Source organism: Suillus clintonianus (genome assembly GCF_016758775.1).
Source record: "Suillus clintonianus strain FC179 chromosome Unknown DEU56scaffold_203, whole genome shotgun sequence".
In the NCBI taxonomy this organism is placed as follows: domain Eukaryota; kingdom Fungi; phylum Basidiomycota; class Agaricomycetes; order Boletales; family Suillaceae; genus Suillus; species Suillus clintonianus.
In genome coordinates, this window is record NW_024539427.1 from 17,433 (window position 1) to 39,584 (window position 22,152).

Sequence of the window (22,152 nt, forward strand, 5' to 3'; positions counted from 1 at the left end):
CCAGTAGGATTGCTATGGCCCTCAGAATTTCTCGTTGGAGTTGGGTGACTCCTGGGGCGCTTATCGTGAATTCGAAAATTGCTACAGCAAGGTCCTCTACTGTTGCTCCTGCTGCTGGTATAAGCATTCCTTTGCTGACTAGTTCGGCTCTTGCTGTAGCTGCGTCTGTTACCTTCGACGGGGGCGTCGGATTACTAATTAAGTTGGGAAGTGATCTGTTAGTTGGTCTAAGTAGCATGTTCTCTTTGTTGCGTTGACTGGACCGCGTAGGTGCGGTGTCGTCTTGACCTGTTGTGGACATTTTGTAGTTGAGTTTTTCGTTTTTGTGTTGTTTTCTAGGTATTTTCTTGGGTGGACTAGTTTATGTATATATGAGTTCTATTCGGGGCTGATACTGGGTTTGGTTTGGTCGTCGTTGACGGCGTTGACGCCGTCGGGCGTGTTGTTGAGTTTTTGATCCGGGGTCCTACTTCGGGGTGCCACTTGGTAGGTGACAAAGAAGCTTCAGATCTGCAGTGTAAATCCCTAACAAGCGACACAGCTTCGTATATGCGCGTAGTTGAGGAAAGTACAGTTGGCCAGCAAAGACGTTGAGCTGGCTGATGAGAGCGTCATGCGGCATCCATCGCGCAGGAAGTGATGGTGTGTGGTGTAAAGACGCAAGTCATCGCATGACTTCATCATCTTGATGACACGAGGTGTATAAGCGTGCAAGTGAACTTGCTTACTTGCCCGAATGTCAGGTAATAAAACATTGACCTCGAAGGGGCTGACAATGACTAGCACCTGGGCGCGAGATACCGTGCTCGAAAGAATCCAGTTGACTGGGCGGGCGTAGTGGTCCGTTTGGTCTGTGGTCACAACTGTTGTGGCAAAATCCCTTGAGGCAAACACCTCTCGCGACCACGGCTGATGCCCCGAAAAAGCAGCGGAAGTCGTGGTGAGAGTGTCGAAAACGGCTGTGAACGCACGAGATCCATCCGGAATGCGGCCTGTTCGGATGAAGCACCGGACGTCTTCGTCAATGCTATGGGTAGCAGCCGGAACTTGTGGCGGTCTCTCCACCTCGCGCTCGCGCTCAATCTCATGTACCATTTCTCTCTCCTGCTCTTCATCCAAGCGGTTATCAAGCAAATTGCCCAACCCAAGGCTGTTGTATCTCTCCAGAAGTTCGTCGTCTGGCGATGTCTGTGGAGCAGCTATGTCCGTCAGAACTGAAGCGTATAGCTGTTCCAAGCTCTTCGCCTCTGGCTGAAGCCACGAACTGGCGAGTTCGGTGGGCGTAATATCTTCAGATAAGAACGACGACCATGCACTGTGACGAGACCGGTAATCCACCCCATGCTGAAGCCATTGTGGAGCACGATGTTGAATGTCCGAGCACGTCTCATTCATCGCCCATACGAGGATATCCGACGCATGAATGTCCTCATCATCGTTCTTCCTATTCACGTCTCGGATGCTGCGATCTATTTCTGGAGGTGCAAAAAACATCACTGAGTGACCGTGACCGAGTTTTCTCATGCGCATGCAGCCTGGCAATATGTTACTGAATGCTATAAATGAACGTATACATTGCGTCCTCACCTTGGACAAGACGATCCTTGGTGACCTTTGGCCCTAATGTAACGGCTGCACGGAATCCCCGAGGTAGCTTGACGTCCGTTCCTCTGGTGTGTTCATCATCCAAATACAATACACACTGGTCCAGTCGCTGAGCAAAGGAAGATGCGGAGAATGGTTCTATGACGTGATCCCGGGTGCGCACTACAAGCTCATCGTGCTTGTTGAAATAAATCGCTGCCTGAACATCTTCGTTGATTTCTAGCCACCTCTTCGCCACTCCGTCATTCTGCAAGTCAAGCACTTGTGCACCCACGTCGAGCAAGACACGTATTTCCGGCGACTGCCTCGCAATGACATTAAGAAGCTCTTCAGCACTCCCACCGGCTGCATGCGAGCCATAATGATCATTCTCTTCCTGCAAAAGGTGACTGAGAACTCTGGCGTTCGTACCGCGCTGGTGGGCTAGTACATCTTGCGTTATGGTGGTAGGTAGCAAGTAGCGAAAATCGTTTGTTCCACTGAAGCCCGTAGTAGGCAAACCAGAAGACTTGCGCTCTGCAAGGTCCCAGGCAGAACAAGATAACTTGTGAGGAAACTCCTTCGCTTTTTTGGGGAAGACGAATTGAGCCAAAAAGAAGTCTACAACAGCCTTGTTGCGCCCGAAGAGAGGTACCAAACAGGAGGTGAACTGTTCAGTAGACTCCATGTTGATTGCACTGAGGTGTCGCAGGTTGTCTGGAAGCGAATACAAAGACAACCCCTTGATCCATGTCTCGTATTCCAATGCGGGATTGTCTTGCTTGAGTAGCTGGCGGAAGCAGAGGGCCACCTGTTTCTCAGTGAGGCCTTCGTAGTAGTACGAAAGACACGTGAGTGCGACTGCAATGTCTGGATGTCCAAATTCTGCCCGAGATGAAGGGACATCCTTGGCACGGTAAGGCACGGCGAGCATCGTGCGTTGAGGATCCAGACCGTAATCTACGCGCCATCGCCGGTCCTTCAGGGCGTATACCAGTATGCCGTGTGCGAGGAGTCCTCGAATGAGCAGTAGTCCATTCCACAGACTGGACCCAGCGCAATAGTTCCGGAGATCGTGAACGAGCTGCGGGCCGATAGTGGGGAGGGTAAAATACATGCGGATGGAACCTTTCATATGAGATGGAACATGTTCGAATGCGAAATTTGGAAGGCTACCGGCAAGGATGTCGTCACAAACCAGCTCGACCAACCTTTCGCCTGCGCGAACATCCAGAACTCTGAAAGGCGAGAAGGTTCCGATATCACCTGGCTGGAACTCTACTCCATGGGAACGTTCTTGATGAAGGCGGGAAGCATGATTTGCCACAAGGGTCATCACCTGCTGTGTTGTTGTCCATCGATCAGGATAACCTTCCAAGTGCTGTTGATCGCCCATAGTGTAGACGAGTTGGAAGCGGACATGCAGCAGTTCATCACTCTCGTCTAGTATGTCGCGAGTGTGCATATCAAGCCACCGCTGAGTATTCAGCAGGGGCATGGCCAGTTCTGTTGGGGATTGTCCAACCGTGTTTGCGGGAGGAAGCTGCCGTTCCACAGTCATCAACTTGAAAGAGAGAATGTGGTCTGGTTGAGCGACAAGGATACCACGAACGGCTCTGCACTCTTCGAACAGCGACTGGATGATGCTTGCATGGTTGGAAGTAATGGGCAAGGAACGCGAGAATGGCAGGTAGAAAATTCGCCTATTGGTAAGGCCGCCAAGCCGTTCCACGAGCAGCTGAAACATTTGCACAGCCAAAGGCTTTAGCACGACCACCCGTACCATATTGCTGCCATCTGCCAGTGCAGCGCAACATATGGGTACGATCACGGAAGACTTTCCCTCCCCCATATGAAGCTGCAGAGCGGTATTGTTGTGCGAGCTTGGGGAAATCATCTGGATGGCAACGCTGGCTTGCATGGGACGGATAAGAAATCGGTTCTCTGCCTAGTACCGTTAGTGATCGATCATGTCAATTGTTGACGACCATCGAATACCTGAATTAGAAGCCAGTCCACATATTCCCGTGTACCATCCACTCCTAGGTGACCGTCATTCACCAGCTCCTTCAGGAACTCCTCAATGTCCCCGCCAGCCGACTTCAACTTCAGAAGTCGTTGTGATCTCTGTAGTCGAAGCAGAATGAGTACGAAACTGGTCAAAGGGGCTTTCCAGGAGTCGCAAAGAGGGTTTTTTGATGTGGAGGCGAGAAAACCGAGAAGAAATGTGACAGTAACGCGCGGCCATTGCCCAGAATTGAACAAACTGTCCTCCGCTAAACCAACAGGAGCTAGATGCTCTTCCAATTTGCGAAAAGCATTTGTATAAATCTTATTGCACCACATGTGATGATGTTGCAGCATGTTGATTGTCCAGCGGGTTGGGTCCGGTGCGATGGCCGATCGTTCTTTCTCTAGATCAACTCTGCTGTCTTCTAGATGTTCAGCATAGCGGACACCAAAATGGTCCGATCGACATCGCGAAAAGTTCGAAATGACGCCCTCGAGTGGAGATGAATGAAGCCTGCCGCCAGAGGGTTTGTCGCTCAGTAAAGCGACACTTTGCTTGAGTGGATCAGGAAGTAATTTGATGACGGGAGGAGGCCTTCTGAATAAGTGATCGGTAAAGACCGCGGTGGTGACTGATATAACATCTGAATTGCTCGGAGTGAATGCGTATGATTGTGTGACGGACGGCGTCAAAGTCTCCTTCACTTTATCAAGTACATTCTGCACACGATCCAGATATGTCTTCAGATCCCTGTTGCGATAGCAGTTCGAGTATCGTGTTTCAAGGGCAGCACTAAGGTTGAACTTGTCATATCGGGAGCCGCTCAGACACTCCAGAGCGTGTGGCGGAACAGAACGGCTGGGCCAACAGCGAAGAAGGATATCGACTGCCGCTGTCTGTTCACGTAAACACTCGGTTTGGAAGCACTTTTGTCGCCGAATACTCAAGTCGTAGTCCGACTCGCCATAGTGACTAGACAGGGACGCCTCGGGACTATTGTGGAAGGTGGTATGGAAAGAGATGTGGTTGCAGATATCCCGCTCAAGGGGTTTTATCCCAAAAGAAAGGTCGTATGTGTCATATCCAGGGGAGTGGATTGCACGGAACTCGGGAATGGCTGCAAACGCGAACATGGTTGTGGCAAGTCCCACATTCTCCGGGGAGGAGTAAACCATGGCTGACAATGTGAAAGCGAGTTGGAATGTGTGAGTCTCCCGGTCTGCGTGGCGGCAAAGTTCGTAGACGGTCATCCACTTCTTAGCCCAGTCAGGCTTCAACCACTCTTGGTCATATAGAAGGGATACGCTGGGTCTTTCGCCAGAAATTTCATTCCACCGAACGAAGACATCGTACAGCGCCTGACAAGGCTCAAGTGCGACACTCCAGTCGCGCACCATACGTGCACAATCAAAGGTTTTTTGATCGTCGATCGAACAATGGAAAACATCCCTGGAAGTATATGCACTGCTCGAAGATTCGCTTGGATAGAAGGAACTGACTGGATCATGGGAGTAAAGGACGGTGGATCGCTGAGAGGCACGTTCCAGGAGTGACTCGTCGCGTGCGGGAAAGTTGGGACAAACTTCAACTGGTGTTTCGCTGAGTACCTGCAGCTTCTGTGCGTATTTGACTATGTTCCTGGTAGCATGATAGAATGCGCAGCTTTGGACATAAGATGATACGCCACATTGCCAGTGGACCTGAGAGCTCCTGCCAGTGATATGCCATGCCCGATCAACGGTCAAGGAGCCTATCCGAGCTAGAAGCTCGCAGTCGAATGTATCCAGCTTCATGAAGGAATAGCATGCGGCGGATTGTAACAAGTACATGGCTTCTTCCAAACCGGTGCGTTTAGTCAGTGGATCTGGAACATGGGCACTGCACACGGCGTGCAAGTACGCCTTGTAAAGTTTATTCCTGAGACCAACATTTCCCGTCAGGCGGCAGAGTTCCATGTCAATGGTGTAACAGTGATAGGGAAGGGGGACACGATTATGATCGGGATGGACGGTGACCTGGATATGGTGGCCTCTGGGCTCTACTTTGACATCACCTTGTGGGATGATGACGCAGCGGTTGCCGTAAGTTTGTCGATCTTTGGGGCGCAAAACGAGCTGGTTAACTAATCCGAACATTGTACCAGCGGACTGATCTTCGTCGACAACCATGCCGGGCTGATTGCACGAATGCAACTCCCCATCTCCGTCTATAAAGAATGAGAGTCCAAACCGAGGGAGATCGACCTTGACTACGTCCGCGCTGCAAGTGGCAACCATGTGTCGGATGTTTTCGAGTGGGCTCAGCGTGTTTGCTATCATGAGGAAAGTACGACTATGAATGTCAAGTAGAGTTGTTTGGCCTTGCTGTGCGACTGATTGCCCGTCCTCCGCGAATTGCAACTTCCAGTTCTTGTCGGATGGGTCCCACATTTTCTCCGCTGGACGAAATTCGATCGCACGAGTGCATAGGTTGAGCCAATGCACGTGATCATTGACTAGTAATGCGGGGAAGTCCAGCTCAAGTTTTTCCGGAGGTATCAACTCAAAGATGCGCCCATCCTCATGCTGTGACTGAATAACAACGTCCCCCGCGTCGCTGCGCATCCCAAAAGATATCTGCAAAAGGATAGCTAAGTTTTGGCTGTTGTTCGTTAACTTGGACCGTACCAACTTACCTTAAAGCCGTGTATAATGGACTTGGCAGCAAATTCTCCGCCAGGACTCTTTGTGGGGAAAACATCAAACACTTGCTACTCGGTGTTTTCAGATAACTGGCTGACTAACAAGGCGGAAAACTCACATGACCGAAGAGTGCAATGTAGCTAGGATGCCGCAGAAAGTAATCTGGCAGTCTGGTCAATGGTTTGCCATCAACCAATAGGCGAGCCGTCAACATATTAAGATGAATGGTTTGGCGAGATGGATCGTCCGAAGGCGCCGTTTCACATCCAAGCCACCGAGCGTTTGGAGATCCAAGGACTGTCCAGCGCGTGTGGCGTCGGTATGCAGGCCAGAGATGCTTCATAGCCTGATCAAGACCTTCTTGGTCATCTTCCACATGGCGTCGGAAATATATCTCCAGAAAGTGTGACAACCGACGGTTGCGTTCGAGAAGTAACCTCGGAATTGACGGGAGAGCATGTAGATCTAGAGGCACGTTATCCCTCACTGTAACAGAGCAGTACACCAAGATCTCCAAGTCCTGTGGCGATTCGAGGAGTTCTGCGATGTTGTCCGGGTCGGCATCATAGGTGCTCAGACAAATTGCTGCCATGTCACGAACGCGGGTTTGGCATTCACGACTAGACTTTTCGTCTGGAGCTTCTTGGAGAGCTTTGGATAGCTCTTGCACCCATTCAAATGTTGTATTTCGGACAGCTCGCAGCAACTTGTATGATCGCTGGATGACACTAAAATCCTCTGCTGATGAGAGAAGGCGGTATGCCAGGGCAGAGATTGTTGCCATTGTTATGCCCTCCAGCCAATTGGCTTCCACGCTTCCTTTTAAGCTTTGGAGCTCATCGATAAGGGCGTGCCCGAATTCTGAGGCTTTCAGTTCATCGTGCCATGCCCTAGACCCGTCGGCTGCAAGCTTTCCTACTTCCCAACTAGCCTGGAGCAGTAGCAAGTGAACCGCGGGATCACGAAGTGTGAGTGTGCGCGCTCGCAATTCACGGAGAATGTTGGTCCATTGTAGGAGGCTGCCACTCCGGAGGCTTCCAAAAGCGATGAATTCGTGAAGTGTCAACTCGGCATGACAAGTAGCCTGGTTGGCTAAGACCTCGTTGGAGGTGTGTTGGGTACCCGACAGGTAATATTGGAGTCCGTGATATGGACCTTTTGGCAACACGTGGGTACAGATATCGGATATATCAGTCTGTAGAAAAGGACCGGAAGCCCAAACACCTCTGGTCGTATCGTAAAGGAGGAAACGCAGATTATTGATATTGTTGACGAAGATGTCCCCTTCGGTGCATGGAAGGGATTTGCGTGAGGCCACGGGGGGTTTTGTCGCGGAGGCTAATGTGATACGTTGACCGGGATGCTCTACATGATAGGATGAGAGCGGCACATAATGCGGGAGCAACATGTACTGTGTCGCATTCGGCATCTGTTGTATAGTTGGGGTGCATATGTCGTGAAGAAAGTGGAAGGTGAAAGATCTCCACATCTTGAAAGCGATCGGTGCCTTGAGCTCAAATATCACTACCGCTACATCGTAGGCAGAGCCGGGAAGTGGCCATTCATGAACTTCTACAGAAAGGCTATCCCTCTCCTGCTGCTTGTCGCACCTGCTGCAATACCTGGAATGCTGGTGCCCACCCCATCGGTTCGTGTAGTAGCTGCACGTGAGAGCGTCAACTTCATTTGTGAGACGCCGGTACCTGTCGCTTTTGTCGCGAAGATCTGCAATTCGTCCTCTCCGCTCTGTATCCGCATCGTCTTCAATGCGCTGCTTGCAGGACTGCAGCTCCTCAGATTGGTGATAATAACGAACTGCGAACGTGTCTGCGTCCGCCCCATCCGAGAAGACCGAACGCGCACTGCGGGTGCGACGCCTAGCAACATACTGTTGAAGAATTCTGAGTCGTTCTATGGCGGCAGCTTTTTGTAGGAGAAGGCGGTTGAAAATGGAAACTGGGACCTCCGGAGAGTACTCCATGAGGAGAGGGATTGATTTGACAACCAGCCGATCAAGCGCGACCCAGAGTTCGAACAGCGTGAGCAGCATGATGGATATATTCTCTGGATTTCCGGAATAGGACGGTTGCGCTCTAGCGAAATAACTTTCCGCGCGCGCTTGAATGGTCAGGCAAGCGGCGTCAATGCAAGCAGCATCGAGGTTAATGACACGATTCACCCAGCCATCAATGTCCTGCTGGATGGCACATTCGAAATCCGAAAGTCCTACAAAGGGGTCCTTGGCATAAGTGCTCTCGAAGAAGTTGGCGTCAGGACCAATGAAGTTGTCAATATTACCCCGTGGGCGATGTTGAGGCTGAAATTCTGGCACAGTGGGTTGGTCATGGGTAGGACGTAAGACAGAGGTGATATACTCCTCGCTTTTGGTCAAAGAAAGCCTGGTGTCTCTGATTATATCTACCTTCGAGGCATCCCAATGATAGGGAGCTGTCTGAGCTGTCTGAGCTGTCTGAGCTGTCTGAGCTGCCTGAACAGTCTTCCAGCGCAGCTCCAGTCGGTCTTTGATATCTTGAGTAGCTTTATGCATCGCGATCGCTAAGAATTCGTCTTCAGCCTGAAGCTTGATCAAGCGGCGACTAATCTTAGTGGACATGAAGTAGAGCAGATCGCTCGACATATCCCCCTCAAGAGCTTTGGACACAAGGTCCATCATGAGCGAAGCCATGAAAGCCTTGTAACCGTTTCGCCCAAGGCTGGTGCGCTCGAGAGATGTCTGTAATACAACCCTTATGACAAGCCAGAGGGATGATCTTCGCCAAGGAAGCGTGGCGTCGGACTGTAAGACATCATCGCCTATGCGTTTTCGAATGCGAGGAATATCAGCCGGTTCGCCAAATGCGCGAAGAATGTTGGTAAGAAGCTGGGTGATATAGCGAGGATGTGCGGTCTCTCTTTTGTGGACTATGGAATCCAACACATCAAAGCTCATGTGCGAGAGAAAGTTCGCCAATTCGGGAGGAAAGGTAGGGTCATCCATGACTGCATTTGGGACGGCAATTGCGGGTCCTGGATACGAACACAGGAGCTTTCCCTTTGCCGCCATGACAGCAGTCGCCGGTGGTGAAACTTCGAAGGATTCAAAGATAGTTTTCGTGTCGAGCCTACGAAGTACGACAGCAGCATTTTGTGCTCGAATTAAATATGCAAGAATATCTACAAAACAAAGTATTGAGACGCGCGCTAAATTTTGTCGCAAAGGCTATGCGCATACCTCCTGCTTGCATGGATTCGATCTGAGACTCAGCGACGTCCTTGGTCTCGGTCAGGGAAGGAGAAGTCATTGCAACAACAAGACTCTCCAGCATCTTCAACAAAGGACTCCACTGCACCTGATCGTCGTGGAGCAAAGAACTCGCAAATTTGCGAGCCGAGCCCATCACGACATCAAGGAGGGAGCGATCGTTGTCGGGAGTATAATCACTGTTCTGCGGTAATGTGATGGGACAAAATATGTGGGTGATGATATACTCCAAGACATCAGGTTCGGAGGATTCTGCGACAGACATGTCAAGTAGCCTTGATTTGCGATATATGGTAGAAGTTTGTTGAAAGCTCTGAAGTGGGACGGTCTGGAGATCAGTTAGTTGAAAGTAGGAGCTTATAAGAAGCACAGGGAATCGCTCACATAACGCCTCGTGGCTTGGGCCCTTGGAGTACCCTCATACCTGGATCTGCGCTGAGCATTTTTGTCCGATGTGTGTGTCACTGCGTGGCCAATCTGTTATCGATCTAGCACCGGAAATGGTGTAAGATGCCTTCTGGCCGCAATGATAGACGATAACGATCTTTTAATGGGGAGGGGCAACACCCTGCCAATTTCAATCTCCGACAGTGACTAGTCTATAAGGGATTACCACTAGTTAGGCGTTAATGAATGGTCGCGTAATGTATCTACCGATACAGCTCAAACACATCACCAGTTGCTAAAACTTGAAGGGGGACAATGGCGTGAATTCCGAATCCAATTGTATTCTTGGTGCCACTTTTCAGAAAAACACGGTTTAGAAGGGGATGTATTCCAGCACAGGAGGCAGACAAGCAAATTTTTATTAAATTCCACCAAGAATACAATGAACGAGTAAATCTAGTGTATTCTAGATGGTCATTTACACACCAGCACAACGTAGTGGGGTGCGAGTGGTAGGTCAATGATTGTGAAGATTCACTGCTGAGTAAGCATAATAAACGCGTCGCGTCGTGTCACATCAAACATCCTGACACTCTCATCAGGGATCCGACGCGAAAAAGATAAAGATTGACAAAGCATTATCTAAAATAAAATGCGTATAAAATCTGTCATAATTGTACTCCAAATGAGAAAGCTTTAAATACCCGGAGTAAGTTGGATAGAACCTGCCAAATGCACAATGGTGACAGTCTCGCTGCAACTACCTGCCGGCTTATCGTCACAACGGGACAGGTTGCAACACCCAACAGTCGTGACAAGGGAATATTGAGTTGTTAAAAGTCTCCACCACTATCTAGTTGTGTATTAATTATAATGCACTACAATTTTGCCTGCCCTATGTACCCTTTGATTGTTTTTTCTTCGTTGACAATTTCCACATGAATGCCTAAGTCAGATCAAGCTTTATATGGCCGGACTGCGTTGGATCAAAGCTGCCGATGCCCCAACGATGTCATGTGATCATAGCGCAGCGCCTTGTTATCTCGATGTGGTTGTGATGTCGCCAAGTGCACAATGTGGGTAACAAACGACAATCTACTATGATCCTTCCCAATGCTTACAGGTTATCATCATCAGATATAAGGTGAGGGGGATATTTTATTCCTCGCAAACTCTAAACAAACGCTGGCTCTAGATACAGTCTTCGAAGACCAGGCTGTCTCTGATCGAGCTGCCTTTGGTCCAAAGGTGCGAAGCGATGACAACATCGTGCCATCCCCCAGCTGGTCGCCGAGGCTCGGTCATCAGATATAAGGTGAGCGGGATATTGTATTCCTCGCAAATTCTGAACAAACTCTGACACTAGATATAGTCTTCGAAGTCCAGGCTGTCTCTGATCGAGCTGCCTTTGGTCCAAGCGCGAGAAGCGACGACAACATCGTGCCATCCCCCAGCTGGTCGCCGAGGCTCGTTCATCAGATATAAGGTGAGCGGGATATCGTATTCCTCGCAAATTCTGAACAAACACTGACATTAGATATAGTCTTCGAAGACCAGGCTGTCTCTGATTGAGCTGCCTTTGGTCCAAGCGCGCGAAGCGATGACAACATCGTGCCATCCCCCAGCTGGTCGCCGAGGCTCGGTCATCACGTTCCATCTCAGTTGGTTATTTTCGATGGTCCCAGCTTACGCGGGGTTTAGCTGAAGGTCAGTTATCTTGCAGGGCAGGCTCGCGCGGAACAGTATTGCATAGGAGATCATCGTGCTATATGATGAGAACTTAGTATCGTTGAAAAGCGGGATTTCTGTTGTTTTGTGATGAGGTGATTTGGAGGCCAGTATTGTAGTCATTTCAATGCGCTAGCTTGGTTCCGATAGTCACGAGATGGCTAGTATTAAGTGGTATTTGTATTTACTACATGAGGACATAAAGACTACGAAGGGATTGTGTTCGAATCTGCCGCCTGTTTGGCCGCGAGGCGCTTGAGTCGGATTTTCGATAAGGCGCTGTTGGCGCTAATTGATCGCTTGGCGGCAGAGGAAGTAGGGAAGACTTGACTGCATAGAAATATATAAGCTTCAGTGAAATGGTAAATAGAAATAGAGAAATCAATACCGATTCCACCATGTCAGCAGCTCCTCAACCTCCTTCGATTCATCAGGGTCTTCGAAAAGGTCAAGGAGGCTATGATAAAAGGTCTCTGAGTCCATGGTAGTGTCGGTCCGCGAGAACACCGAGGAAGAGCTTAAAGCGAATCGAACCTTCAAATGTAAGTATATCAAAACGCTTAGCTATAAATATATAGAATCAACGAACCTGAGTTGCAACATAAGCAATGGAAGCAATGGTGACGGAGTTCATCCCATGGAGACGAGCATTTCCGGATCGTGTCGCTTTTGGCTCTTTGTCGACTGAACTTGGGGACGTGAAGATGTGCTTATAAGCCTGGCGTCAAAAATATAGTGAAAAACTATGGGAAAAGATGTCTCCACTCACGCATACCAGCAACCGGCTCCTAAGAAGCCCACACCACGGGTCTTCTGTGTCATACGTATGGTGGGCGAACAAAAAGATAGGCCATTGATCCCCACACACCGACAATTCGCCGCTTCGGAGGTTCTCTCTCATTCTACGCAAAGTTTTCAGCACTGCAGACACCGGAAAACCAAGAACATACTCTGTATTGTTCCAATCCAACCCAGCAGGACAAAGTAGTGATCCGGTAAGCTCGTGGTTGAATCCGCGATCAATCTTCGAGTTCCTGTGCAAAGGAGGCTGGATTGCTGCGTCTTTCGGCGTAATCCAATCAAGTATGGCAGACTTGAGCGTTTTTGTGTCGTCGCCTCTCGCGCCTGCAGCTCCTTTACCGATCTGAAACCCATCAGTATGAACTCTGACCACGCAAAAAAACAACGCACTAGCTCTCCAACATGGAGGATTTCTTCCTCAGACCCGTTTTGTAGGCGCTCCAAAAGGCCGGGATAAGACTCTAAGAGCTGTTCAAAGACGCGATGTTCTCGTCGTTCTCTGCCAAACGCGTCAGTCAACAGGCTAGTTAATAAGGATGGTGTTTTTTCACTCAGCGGAGAAGTCCTCCAGTGGGGTATTTTCCATTTGTTCTAATCTGAGGATACCGTTGGTGAGTAGAGAGGGGTAGTTACACAGCGCGAATACGGTTCGACCAAAGTGACGCCCGTGGGATATGAGAGGATCAGACGTAGAGCTGTGCGACAAGGTGAGCATACAAAGCCAGAGCCAAACTTAATCAACTTGCGCTTTTTTGCGAGGCCCCAATTGCAGGGCAGATGCAGCGCGTTTGCTTGGAATGTTGGAAGTACCTTCGGTGGTCATGAGAGAGCCGGCAAAGATTAAAATGTAACTGTATCTGAGCAGATACTAGGACCTAGCTTTTTATCTCCAGTACTATGCCGCGTGGGATTCCAGGTAAGCGGTGTACCTGATGGCCGCCAAGCAGAGACCAAGGAGACTGGCCGCTAAGCACTGGCCGCTGTGCTGGCCGCTAAGCACTGGCCGCAATCCTGGCAGCTATGAAACCGGGACCGAATACCCTTCCGTCTAATCAACGGCAATGAATAAAACAGTTCAAAGAAGCGCTGAAGAATTACCAGAGGATAAAAGCTCCCTGGCCAGACTAAAATTGCCATACATATTCACCACTACGTCCAACCCGAATGTCACAAACCTTGATTCAAAGTCAAACCTTGAATCTATCTGGATGTGTTATTAGTTTGAACCTTCGGTGAGCCTGGTAACCCACTGACAGCAGGACGTGCTAATTGTGTTTTAGGATTGAGTTGGCGAGCAAAGTCAATGGGGGAGGCGAGCCTGCAGAACTCGCCAGTGTAAGGTACATGAACACCACCATCAATCAGTTTCAAATCTGACCGTATATCAGCGACGCGTATGTCGTCAAGAACAGGCCCTCAACGGAGAACAAAGATCTGCCGGAGCACAACCGTGAAACCCACGAAGAGTCCGTGGCCGAGCTCAAGGAACGACTGCGACTTGCAGAATTGAATATATCGAAACTGGGAGAGCTGTATCGAAAATACAGACTGCGTTGGCTAGAGGAAAATCATCGGGCAACGATATTGGAGGAATACGCACCAAATGGAATCAGTACTACCTCTCCTGGCCAGATTATATGGAACGCCCCTTCTCCCTTTCCAAGTATGTCCGACGCGTATACGCCTAAAATAAACTGACTGTCTTTCTTAGCTAATGTCAACGACCCCGAGAATCTAGAAGAAGACATACCGTAGCATTGTCGTGTAGTATTACAGTCGCTGTACAGAAGATGTCAGTGACTCTTCATGGGGCAATTTTGTCGTTATTGGACCTTGAAGTGATGAAACATGCCCGAAAGAAAAAGTTCTTTTCCAGAGTAGGCCCGAATCAATTGTTTTGCCCGCGGTGAAGGAAAGTCAACTGAGTTCCGCCTAATCCAGCGGTTCGATGTCGATATGCCGAGCGACGTGCAGGTCACGAAGGTAGTGGAGGAGGGACGACAACTGATTCATCATTCGTGAGCCAGCTGGCGTTACCACGCCGGCTGCGAAAGCAGATTTTCAACTGAGATACGCGAGCTTGTAGGACTTTATTCACGAAGTGCAAAAGCGCGTAAGCCTTGAACAAATTCAGTTGATTTGATGGCGATATGCGAGGTGTAGCTGAACGGGATATGCACGAGGTAACACGAAATGTACAGAGCGATGACACTGGTAAAGCGTGATGCAAGCGAGATCAGAGCAAGCAACAATGGAGGGGGTGTCCGGGCGGGTACTGGTGCATTTGCGCGAATCGACAAATCGAGCGCAGGCGGACAACGAGCAAGATGCGTAGAGCACTGAGACAGCAGCGTGACAGCGACAAATCGAGCGCAGAGCAGAGGGCATAGATGTGGCGCATAAACAGGCGGGTGTGCGGGGGGAAAGGTATTTGATAATTATAAGATCAACATAAAGAACAAAATCAAAGAACAAAAAACGAAGTTGGCGTTGTGGGATGGATTGATGGTTGAGTTACACAAAATTAACTATGATCATGATGCTCGTGTGATGGATATGATGCAGGCGGGGGTTAGATGGTGTAGGTGTCCGTAAAATGGATATGCGTTTTGAGTGATTATTAGCCGTGATGATGTAGAAGATTGAACGAGGGGGTAGGGACCATGCACGTCGTCGGCCCTATGAGTTTTCATCTTTGAAATCCTCGTCGCCGTCCATGCCTGCTGCTGCTAGCCGCTCCCTTTCCGCCCGATTCTTTGCACGAATAGCTGGCAACTCATCCAAAAGAGACACCTGCTCGCCCTCTTCCCACCGCTCCAGAGCCCACTCTCGTACCAGTATGCTCACCTGCAAGATGACTAGGTCAGCTACTTCAAACGTGCAGCTCATTATGACGCACCTTCATGAATCGCTTGCCAGCGTATTTCTTGTAAAATGATTCGTGACGGACAGGTTTGAGAATATAGTTGAGCATCAGGTTGGCGGTCGGAATTATGGAGCTTTCCGCATACGACGAGTAATGGGCATGATTGGGAGTCTAGAATCCGAAAATGTTATCAACGAGATCAAAATGTGGCATACACATGACGTACCCATTTCGGGCTTCATACCTGGATCCCGCGTCTACGTGTAGTTCAACGGATCAAAAATGACCGGGAGTTGATTCTTGCGGCCAGAATGCTTCGTCTGGTAGTACTTGGAGAAACGGCCGTATGTAGCAAGAATTTCGGGAGGAATGATGAAGTCGTTATTGGGTGCGCTGAGCGGCCAGAAGTTCGTGCCGAGAACCATGATGGAGAAGTTGATGTCCATATCCTCGTGGTTCTGCATACGCTCCTGGAACTGATCAGTGAGGTCTTTACTGAGACTCATGTCTACGAGAAGCAAGTAAGCGACCGAAAGGTGATGGATGGAGCATGGAATGCACCTGTGAACATTCTCTGCAACTTGTTGGTGTACTCGAAACCACAAGCCTCCTTCAGCTTGGAGATCATGCTCGCCTCGAATTCGTCCGATGCAGATACACCGTGAATGAGGCGCTTAGACAATTTCGTAGCGTAGAACGTCTGGAAGACGTCCTTGTCCTCGATGTACTTGAAAAGTACCATCTACGCACGCAAATGAGAAATCAGCACAAAGCCATCGAGCGAGATACTCACAACGTGGTTCAGGGCACCTTCAAGGTCCTCCCTCCTCAGCCATCTTGTTATTTTTGCGCAGCAACATATCCGCGTTGTTGGCGAGCAATTCTGGTGACTTTGTTGTCGATGAACCTGTCGCAGCATTGCGGTTGACGAACTCTCTGCATGCCTTATCGAGCGACGCAACGAATCCAGCCTCTCCTCTAAAGCTCCACGTCACGGTTTTCCGAGTTCTTGCGATGAACCTCAAGCAATGCGTCGACGTATGCTTTGGGATCCAATGAATCTGCACCCTCTGATCCTTCGCCCAACAGTTTTGCAACAGCAGCCAGACAGGACTTCTTCACATGTTCCTCAAATTCTTTCTCAAAGGCTCCAGGCCTTCGGGTATGCGCGATAAACAATGCGTACATCCTCTGCAGGTCTTCGTCTTTGTCAAAATCGAGCAAGCTTTGGAAGCTCTCCCAGTCAGAGTGTTGTCGGATCAGCACATGCTCACATTTGCTGACGAGCTGCTTCCGTGTATCAGCGTTTAGGTATCGGTCCACGCTGTCCTCTTCCTCCTTCAGGCGCATCTTCGGCCTTTTTCAGATTGTCAGATACACTGCTTTCTGCGAGGAATGCCTCGGACTCCTGCTCGTAGTACTTTTCCGTTGCGTCAAGGAACGGTGTCTCCAGATGCTCCCTGTAGACATCAAAGGGACGCTTTGTTTGATGTCCGACTCATCAAGACCCAGCGAAACGAATGAGTCGACCACTGTTTCACAAGACCTTGATCGATCGTCTCGCCATTTTCTTTGGTGCTCAATCAATCTGAGGATGGCACCAGCGAGCTTTGTGTGTTTGCTCTGGACGTGGAGGAAGAAATTCGATTTCCACTGCACGAGCGCGAGCTGTGAGAGGCGATCAGTGTATGGCGATCAGCATGACAGCGTGGAGAAAAGGGGTGACGCACCGTGTATACAGGATATACGCCTTTCCGACCTTCGTCCCGTTCTCGCTTTACCCAGTGGCGATTGAGGTAAGTGAACAATCAATTGATGTAGTTGGCACCTGTAGTGTATCTGTCCCATTCACTGGCGTTGTACCATAGGAGAGCTTCATCTTGGAGGCTATCGGATTGCTGCAGACGGACAATAAGAATGATGTCTGATCGCTCGTGAGATCAGAAAAGGAAGTCGACGTACATCCTTGAGGAGCTTGAGATGGGCGATAAATATCGTATGAGGTTGTTGTACAAATCCGAGCCCATTAGATTAGCCCCTGCTGCTGAGGAGTCAGACTGCGGCCAGGAATTGTCATCACTGTCAATGACACTTACTCGTCGGCTGCCCTGCCCAACAGAATCAGTAGTGGTACTATGCACGCGCGAGGACGTGTAGCAGTTGTATGCCGCTGTGTAGAGGCTCATGTACTTGGAGTAGGAGACGCCAGTCTGGAGCTTGGTCATGATGTGGTCTACTCCGTCCTGAGTACATGGCAATAAATCAGCCTAAGCAACGTAGACGAGAGCGAGAACAAATACCGTCAGCGGCTCATTAAGTTTCTTAGAGTTGGGCACGTTCGGGAAATGGTAGCATGTGAGGTTGTTGTGCTGCGGTTTTATTTGCGTTTCTGAATCGAAAATTGTTTTCAGAATTTCCTTTTCTGGATATGTCATAAATTCAAAATATCTCGCTCATCATCGACCGATTCTCTAGATCTTTGGAGATCTGAAATCAAGCGTGAAAATCGATTATTAAAAATTCTTCAATTCGGACCGATAAGCAAGATCGTAGCAAGCTCGTGAAATCATCAGAATGTCCTAGTGTGAGAGATCATTAAATATTATGTGGTATACTCTGCTAGTGGAGATATGATGGTGATCTACTTTTGTAATATGTGATGTAGATCAGCAATCAATCAGATGAGTTATGCATATTGCATATGGGGTAGTAGGTAGATCATAGCACTACTAGCTAGTGTTGTGGTATGCTGGTATGACTGTAGCGGCACGCTAAGCTTGAAATTTGAAGTGCGGTTCATAACGTTCATAGCTAGAGCAGTTTAGTTTTCTGATCGTCAAATAAAAATAAAAATACGTACACTGTGCATCACTGAATTTACGCGTTGTGCCACGCGTTGCGCCACATGAACAAGGCCGTCGGCGCAGAGGCGCGCAAATTTCCTGATTCGATGTGACGTTCGGGGCCGCGGAGAAGCAGCCGCCTCGGGTACTGAAGTCAGGCTCCGTGACGGCGACGATTTACTTAAAGCATACCCTGTTTGCGATCCACAGCTCAAATTGCGTCTGGAAAAATGTGAGATTATATTTAAACTACGTACGCGACGAAACTTACACGATTATCGCTTCCGATCTGAGGGGAATGTGCGACTCGAGTCATTGTCTGACGCGTAGTGTAAGTATGAACGATCGGGAGAGTCCGATTATACTTGCCGTGAATATTCCTTATTTGGTGTTCATGAACGGTGATATAGATGACAGAAAGATTATATCATTTTGTCACATCAAATAATGACAAACAAAGTCACGTGATCTACCCCATACGTTACCTCGTACATACATGGTAAATTACCGGTTGTATATTATTTTTAATATGTCAAATCAAAGACCCCATAGTGTTATGGTATTGTCGTCATCTTTGGGCCATTGGTCCCGCAGGCCGTGAGTTCGATCCCTTACGTACACAATATTTTAAACTTTTTCGCGGCGCTGCTGGACCGTAGTTTTGCAATCTGGCCGACGCAACGGATCTACTGATACACAAAATTTAAGTCAAACATCATTTTCGTTATATAGAATGAATGGACGTGAAGATTACTCGATCCCTATGAGGCGAATCGAGAATTTGGACATCAGAATTCTAAAATCAACGTTTTGCCGTGTAGAAGAGTGATCCATTTCTGATATGGAATATACAAAAAAAATCAGTCCAGTTTTCAAGTCGCGACTACATTAAGGCTTCGTGCAGAAGTGAGAGATGTGCATCTCCACATGGTGGCTGGGAGCCGGAAATGAAAACTGCGCATAGGGAACTTGGAAATCCAGGGCGCTATTGATTTGTATGGGCGAAATATCGGTCAAGGTCTTCACCCGCCTCACTCCCTGTATTATTGTTACTTTCGGGACCCCGTTCTTGGTATCCATACCGAAGACATTTACTTCCCTGAACGCATATAAACAATGAGCAAGATCAAAATATATGCGAAGGACACTGACCGTAAGGAAGGTAGTTGTTTGATCGCTTCGGAGAAGAGAGGGAACTGCTCTGGGCACATATACATATCATTGCAAGCAGCTGTGACTCGTGGATGTAGCTGGGGCGCTTTCAGGTAACACTGCGGCTGCGCGTTTATACCATGAGTAAAGGCCTGGTACATCTGATAGAGGCGCGGCTTTCGTCATTGCTATGTGCTATGATGGAGAAAAGACTCACTAGTATGACGAGCGAGCATACAGTACTGCATCGTAGATTGCCATTCCAGTCTTGAATGTCCCCAGGAAATAAATCCGCCATCCGTCCATGGACATCAGCAAGTTCAGGGAGAGGTCGCATCAATGCGACCCATAGGACCTCCTTAAAAGCCTGAGTAGTAACAAGATCACTGATTGCTTGTTGAATCTGACGGACGAAAGTCTTCAGCATCGATTATGTAGTTTCTTGTCTCTTACCCAATGCACATTGTCCGAGTTGAGGAGAATGATCAAATCAAGAATCCTCTGGTTTCTATGCTCGTCGCTGACGACAAACCCAGTCAGTGGAGACGCACTACCTCTTGCCACCTTCCGCAGGTCGGAAGTATAATCTATGTACGAGTCCTTGAACTGTCCCTAATGTTTCAGAGCGAGCGAGGGCAACACATCAGAACGAACGTACTTTGTTCCTTAGATATGACCAACCCACTTCACTTTCGATCTCAGCAGCGTTCTTGATCTTTACTGACCATTCCGTTAGCTATTGGCATGCAGAACTAGAACCAGACACTTACACCGTTCTCCAAGTAGCGCTTCAAACGTTGTATTGTAATAAAGGACTGCTCTGATGAAACACGTGGTTATCAATTGCCTTGAGAATGCGGGGTGCATATCAAACGGGTTTTCTGGAATCCCGACCAACAAGTGTCCTGAATAAAGACATTTCCCCAGCTGAAACGGCTTTCCCCAATATGAATTTGCCAACGAAACTCGGAGCGACTGTTTCTGATAACTGTCAAGGATATCCAGCCTAGATTCCACTATCCAGGAGAGCTCTGGGTGAAAGGATGGCGCCTGAACGGCGAAGTCATCATCCTCAAGGGCACTCGGGATAACGATGTCCCCTTCCTCGACAGTGGTAGCGCCATATATAGATGCTGTGACGCCTCGTCCTGTAGATTCGTAATCGTCATCCAGAGACGGGTATGGCGACGTCGGTGCTACCAGACAGAAAGGCTGCGGAGGGTGCTCAACCGTGATAACGAGGGGTGGTGCAGGAGGCGGAAACCCTAATGGAAAAGTGGCTTCATGAAACGGGATGTTATGGATTTTCTGGAGCATATCGAGCTATGTATTCGGCGTGATGAGCCTAGCAACGTGCTAGCAATGGAAGAACTCACTGTCCAGATGGGAGAAGCCTCCCTTTTGATTGCATTGCCCTTACAAAACAAGCTACTGATATTCCTGAGAAAGGTCGAACCGCTCTCCTAATATGTCCATCGCATCAAAATTTAACACAGTATGATAGAGCTCTCACCCGTATCTCGTAGATGTCATATATTTTATCGCCGCCAGTAGCCAGGTAGCCTATATGATTCATGACAGCATGGGATGCGTCCGCGAGATGGATGTGCTCTCGAGGCCACTGTAAACGAGCACAATGAGATGAAATAATTAGATTTGAGAATTATAGCCTCACATAGATTGGCGATAGTTGCCCTTCATGCGCGGCATACCCCAGAAAGAGAAGATCGGAGAAGCCATGGAAGGGCTAGAAACAAGTCAATCAGAAAGTCACACTTATCGGTGATAGCGAACCTCGTCGATCTGCAGGGTCGTCAGTGATGATGCGGATGATTCAGTGAAAACTGTACTTACACTATTGAACGATAATTGCGCAACTTCGCCTGCAGCTGGTACGAAGACGAAGATTGGAGGATAAAGAAATCCTGGCAGTACCATTTGTTGCATCTTGCGAGTGGGAGAGTGGAAAGGTGAAGGAAACAACACCAAATGAGACTCTAATAAATATTTGGGCGTGCCCGTTTGCCGCCTTCAACCGCTAGGCAATGAATTACAAGCGAGCACCCCCAGGGATCAGCGCCAATCAAGTTACATGCGTCCGAAACTAGAAGTGAAGGTGAGTCAGTACACGCCAAATATTCTCAATTCAGTGAAGAACGGCCAGCAAGAGGGCGTCAGGCCATACCAGATGTTAGCATCGCGAAAATCACCGCCATACCAGGGATTGGGAATGGGGTAAGGCACCGCCAGTGAAACCCGGAAGTGTTAGGCTATACCAGATATTGGGTTAGTGAAAAGTACGTTTGATGGCGAATCAGGGCACGCCAGTGATCACAATACCAGAGATTAGGTTAGCGAAACGTATGTTTGATGGCCAGGGATCACAATGCAGCCAAGAGCCCGTCGGCCAGATGCGTCAGACTACGCCAGGGATTGCAATGCCGGCAAAGAGCCCGTCACCAGATGCGTCAGGCTGCGCCAGAGATTACCGAGGCGAGTAGTGAAAAAAGTAGCAGTAACCAGCTAATGATTGGCAATGCGGAAAAGAGCCGCCAGGAAGAAGCGTCAGGCTACCGATTAACATGGCGATATTATCAATCCTCGTAATCAAAAGTATGGCATGTCGTAAACATGTCGTCCAGAGCCTGGACAATCGAGTCTGTGCTAGCATTAAGCCCCTGATCGAAGAAATCATGATCCTCCACACCAACGTGATCCTCATCTTCGTCCTGTTCATCGCCGTCGTCGTCATCATCAATAGGAGGTTGTTGGAGCGTGGTTTTCCCAAGGTTTCCCCGGCTTTCCGCACGTTCATCCGTCCGCATTGTGGTCTGTGT

At 48.9% G+C, this 22,152-nt stretch overlaps 5 protein-coding genes across 5 annotated transcripts; 1 reads left to right on the forward strand and 4 right to left on the reverse strand.

Moving 5' to 3' along the window:
- Positions 1-3: 3 nt before the first annotated feature.
- DEU56DRAFT_844149 (uncharacterized protein) lies at positions 4-10,003 on the reverse strand. Its single transcript, XM_041355090.1, has 8 exons — positions 9,923-10,003; positions 9,509-9,866; positions 6,395-9,450; positions 6,270-6,344; positions 3,583-6,210; positions 1,588-3,532; positions 677-1,535; positions 4-599 (listed from the first exon to the last, which is right to left on the reverse strand). The coding sequence occupies exons 2-8, from the start codon at positions 9,801-9,803 to the stop codon at positions 467-469; spliced, it is 8,991 nt and encodes a 2,996-aa protein (XP_041200881.1). The 5' UTR covers positions 9,804-9,866; positions 9,923-10,003; the 3' UTR covers positions 4-466.
- A 1,856-nt stretch (positions 10,004-11,859) lies between these two features.
- Positions 11,860-13,169, reverse strand: DEU56DRAFT_749779 (uncharacterized protein; the record flags this gene model as incomplete). Its single annotated transcript, XM_041349465.1, has 7 exons — positions 11,860-11,983; positions 12,042-12,187; positions 12,243-12,371; positions 12,423-12,555; positions 12,604-12,797; positions 12,845-12,953; positions 13,006-13,169. The coding sequence occupies 7 exons, from the start codon at positions 13,167-13,169 to the stop codon at positions 11,860-11,862; spliced, it is 999 nt and encodes a 332-aa protein (XP_041200882.1).
- Positions 13,170-13,618: 449 nt separating this feature from the next.
- Positions 13,619-14,209, forward strand: DEU56DRAFT_762287 (uncharacterized protein; the record flags this gene model as incomplete). Its single annotated transcript, XM_041350664.1, has 4 exons — positions 13,619-13,686; positions 13,735-13,794; positions 13,843-14,117; positions 14,166-14,209. The coding sequence occupies 4 exons, from the start codon at positions 13,619-13,621 to the stop codon at positions 14,207-14,209; spliced, it is 447 nt and encodes a 148-aa protein (XP_041200883.1).
- Positions 14,210-15,133: 924 nt separating this feature from the next.
- DEU56DRAFT_762288 (uncharacterized protein) lies at positions 15,134-17,545 on the reverse strand (the record flags this gene model as incomplete). The annotated part of the gene is made up of 11 exons (XM_041350665.1): positions 15,134-15,301; positions 15,354-15,491; positions 15,608-15,828; positions 15,882-16,062; positions 16,341-16,670; positions 16,699-16,780; positions 16,867-16,988; positions 17,051-17,095; positions 17,149-17,218; positions 17,283-17,377; positions 17,417-17,545. The coding sequence occupies 11 exons, from the start codon at positions 17,543-17,545 to the stop codon at positions 15,134-15,136; spliced, it is 1,581 nt and encodes a 526-aa protein (XP_041200884.1).
- A 1,506-nt stretch (positions 17,546-19,051) lies between these two features.
- DEU56DRAFT_762289 (uncharacterized protein) lies at positions 19,052-21,262 on the reverse strand (the record flags this gene model as incomplete). The annotated part of the gene is made up of 11 exons (XM_041350666.1): positions 19,052-19,262; positions 19,316-19,476; positions 19,533-19,718; positions 19,769-19,927; positions 19,974-20,035; positions 20,086-20,638; positions 20,692-20,778; positions 20,829-20,936; positions 20,991-21,062; positions 21,110-21,118; positions 21,170-21,262. 11 exons carry the CDS (start codon positions 21,260-21,262, stop codon positions 19,052-19,054), a joined length of 1,701 nt encoding a protein of 566 aa, XP_041200885.1.
- Between the last annotated feature and the right edge of the window lie 890 nt (positions 21,263-22,152).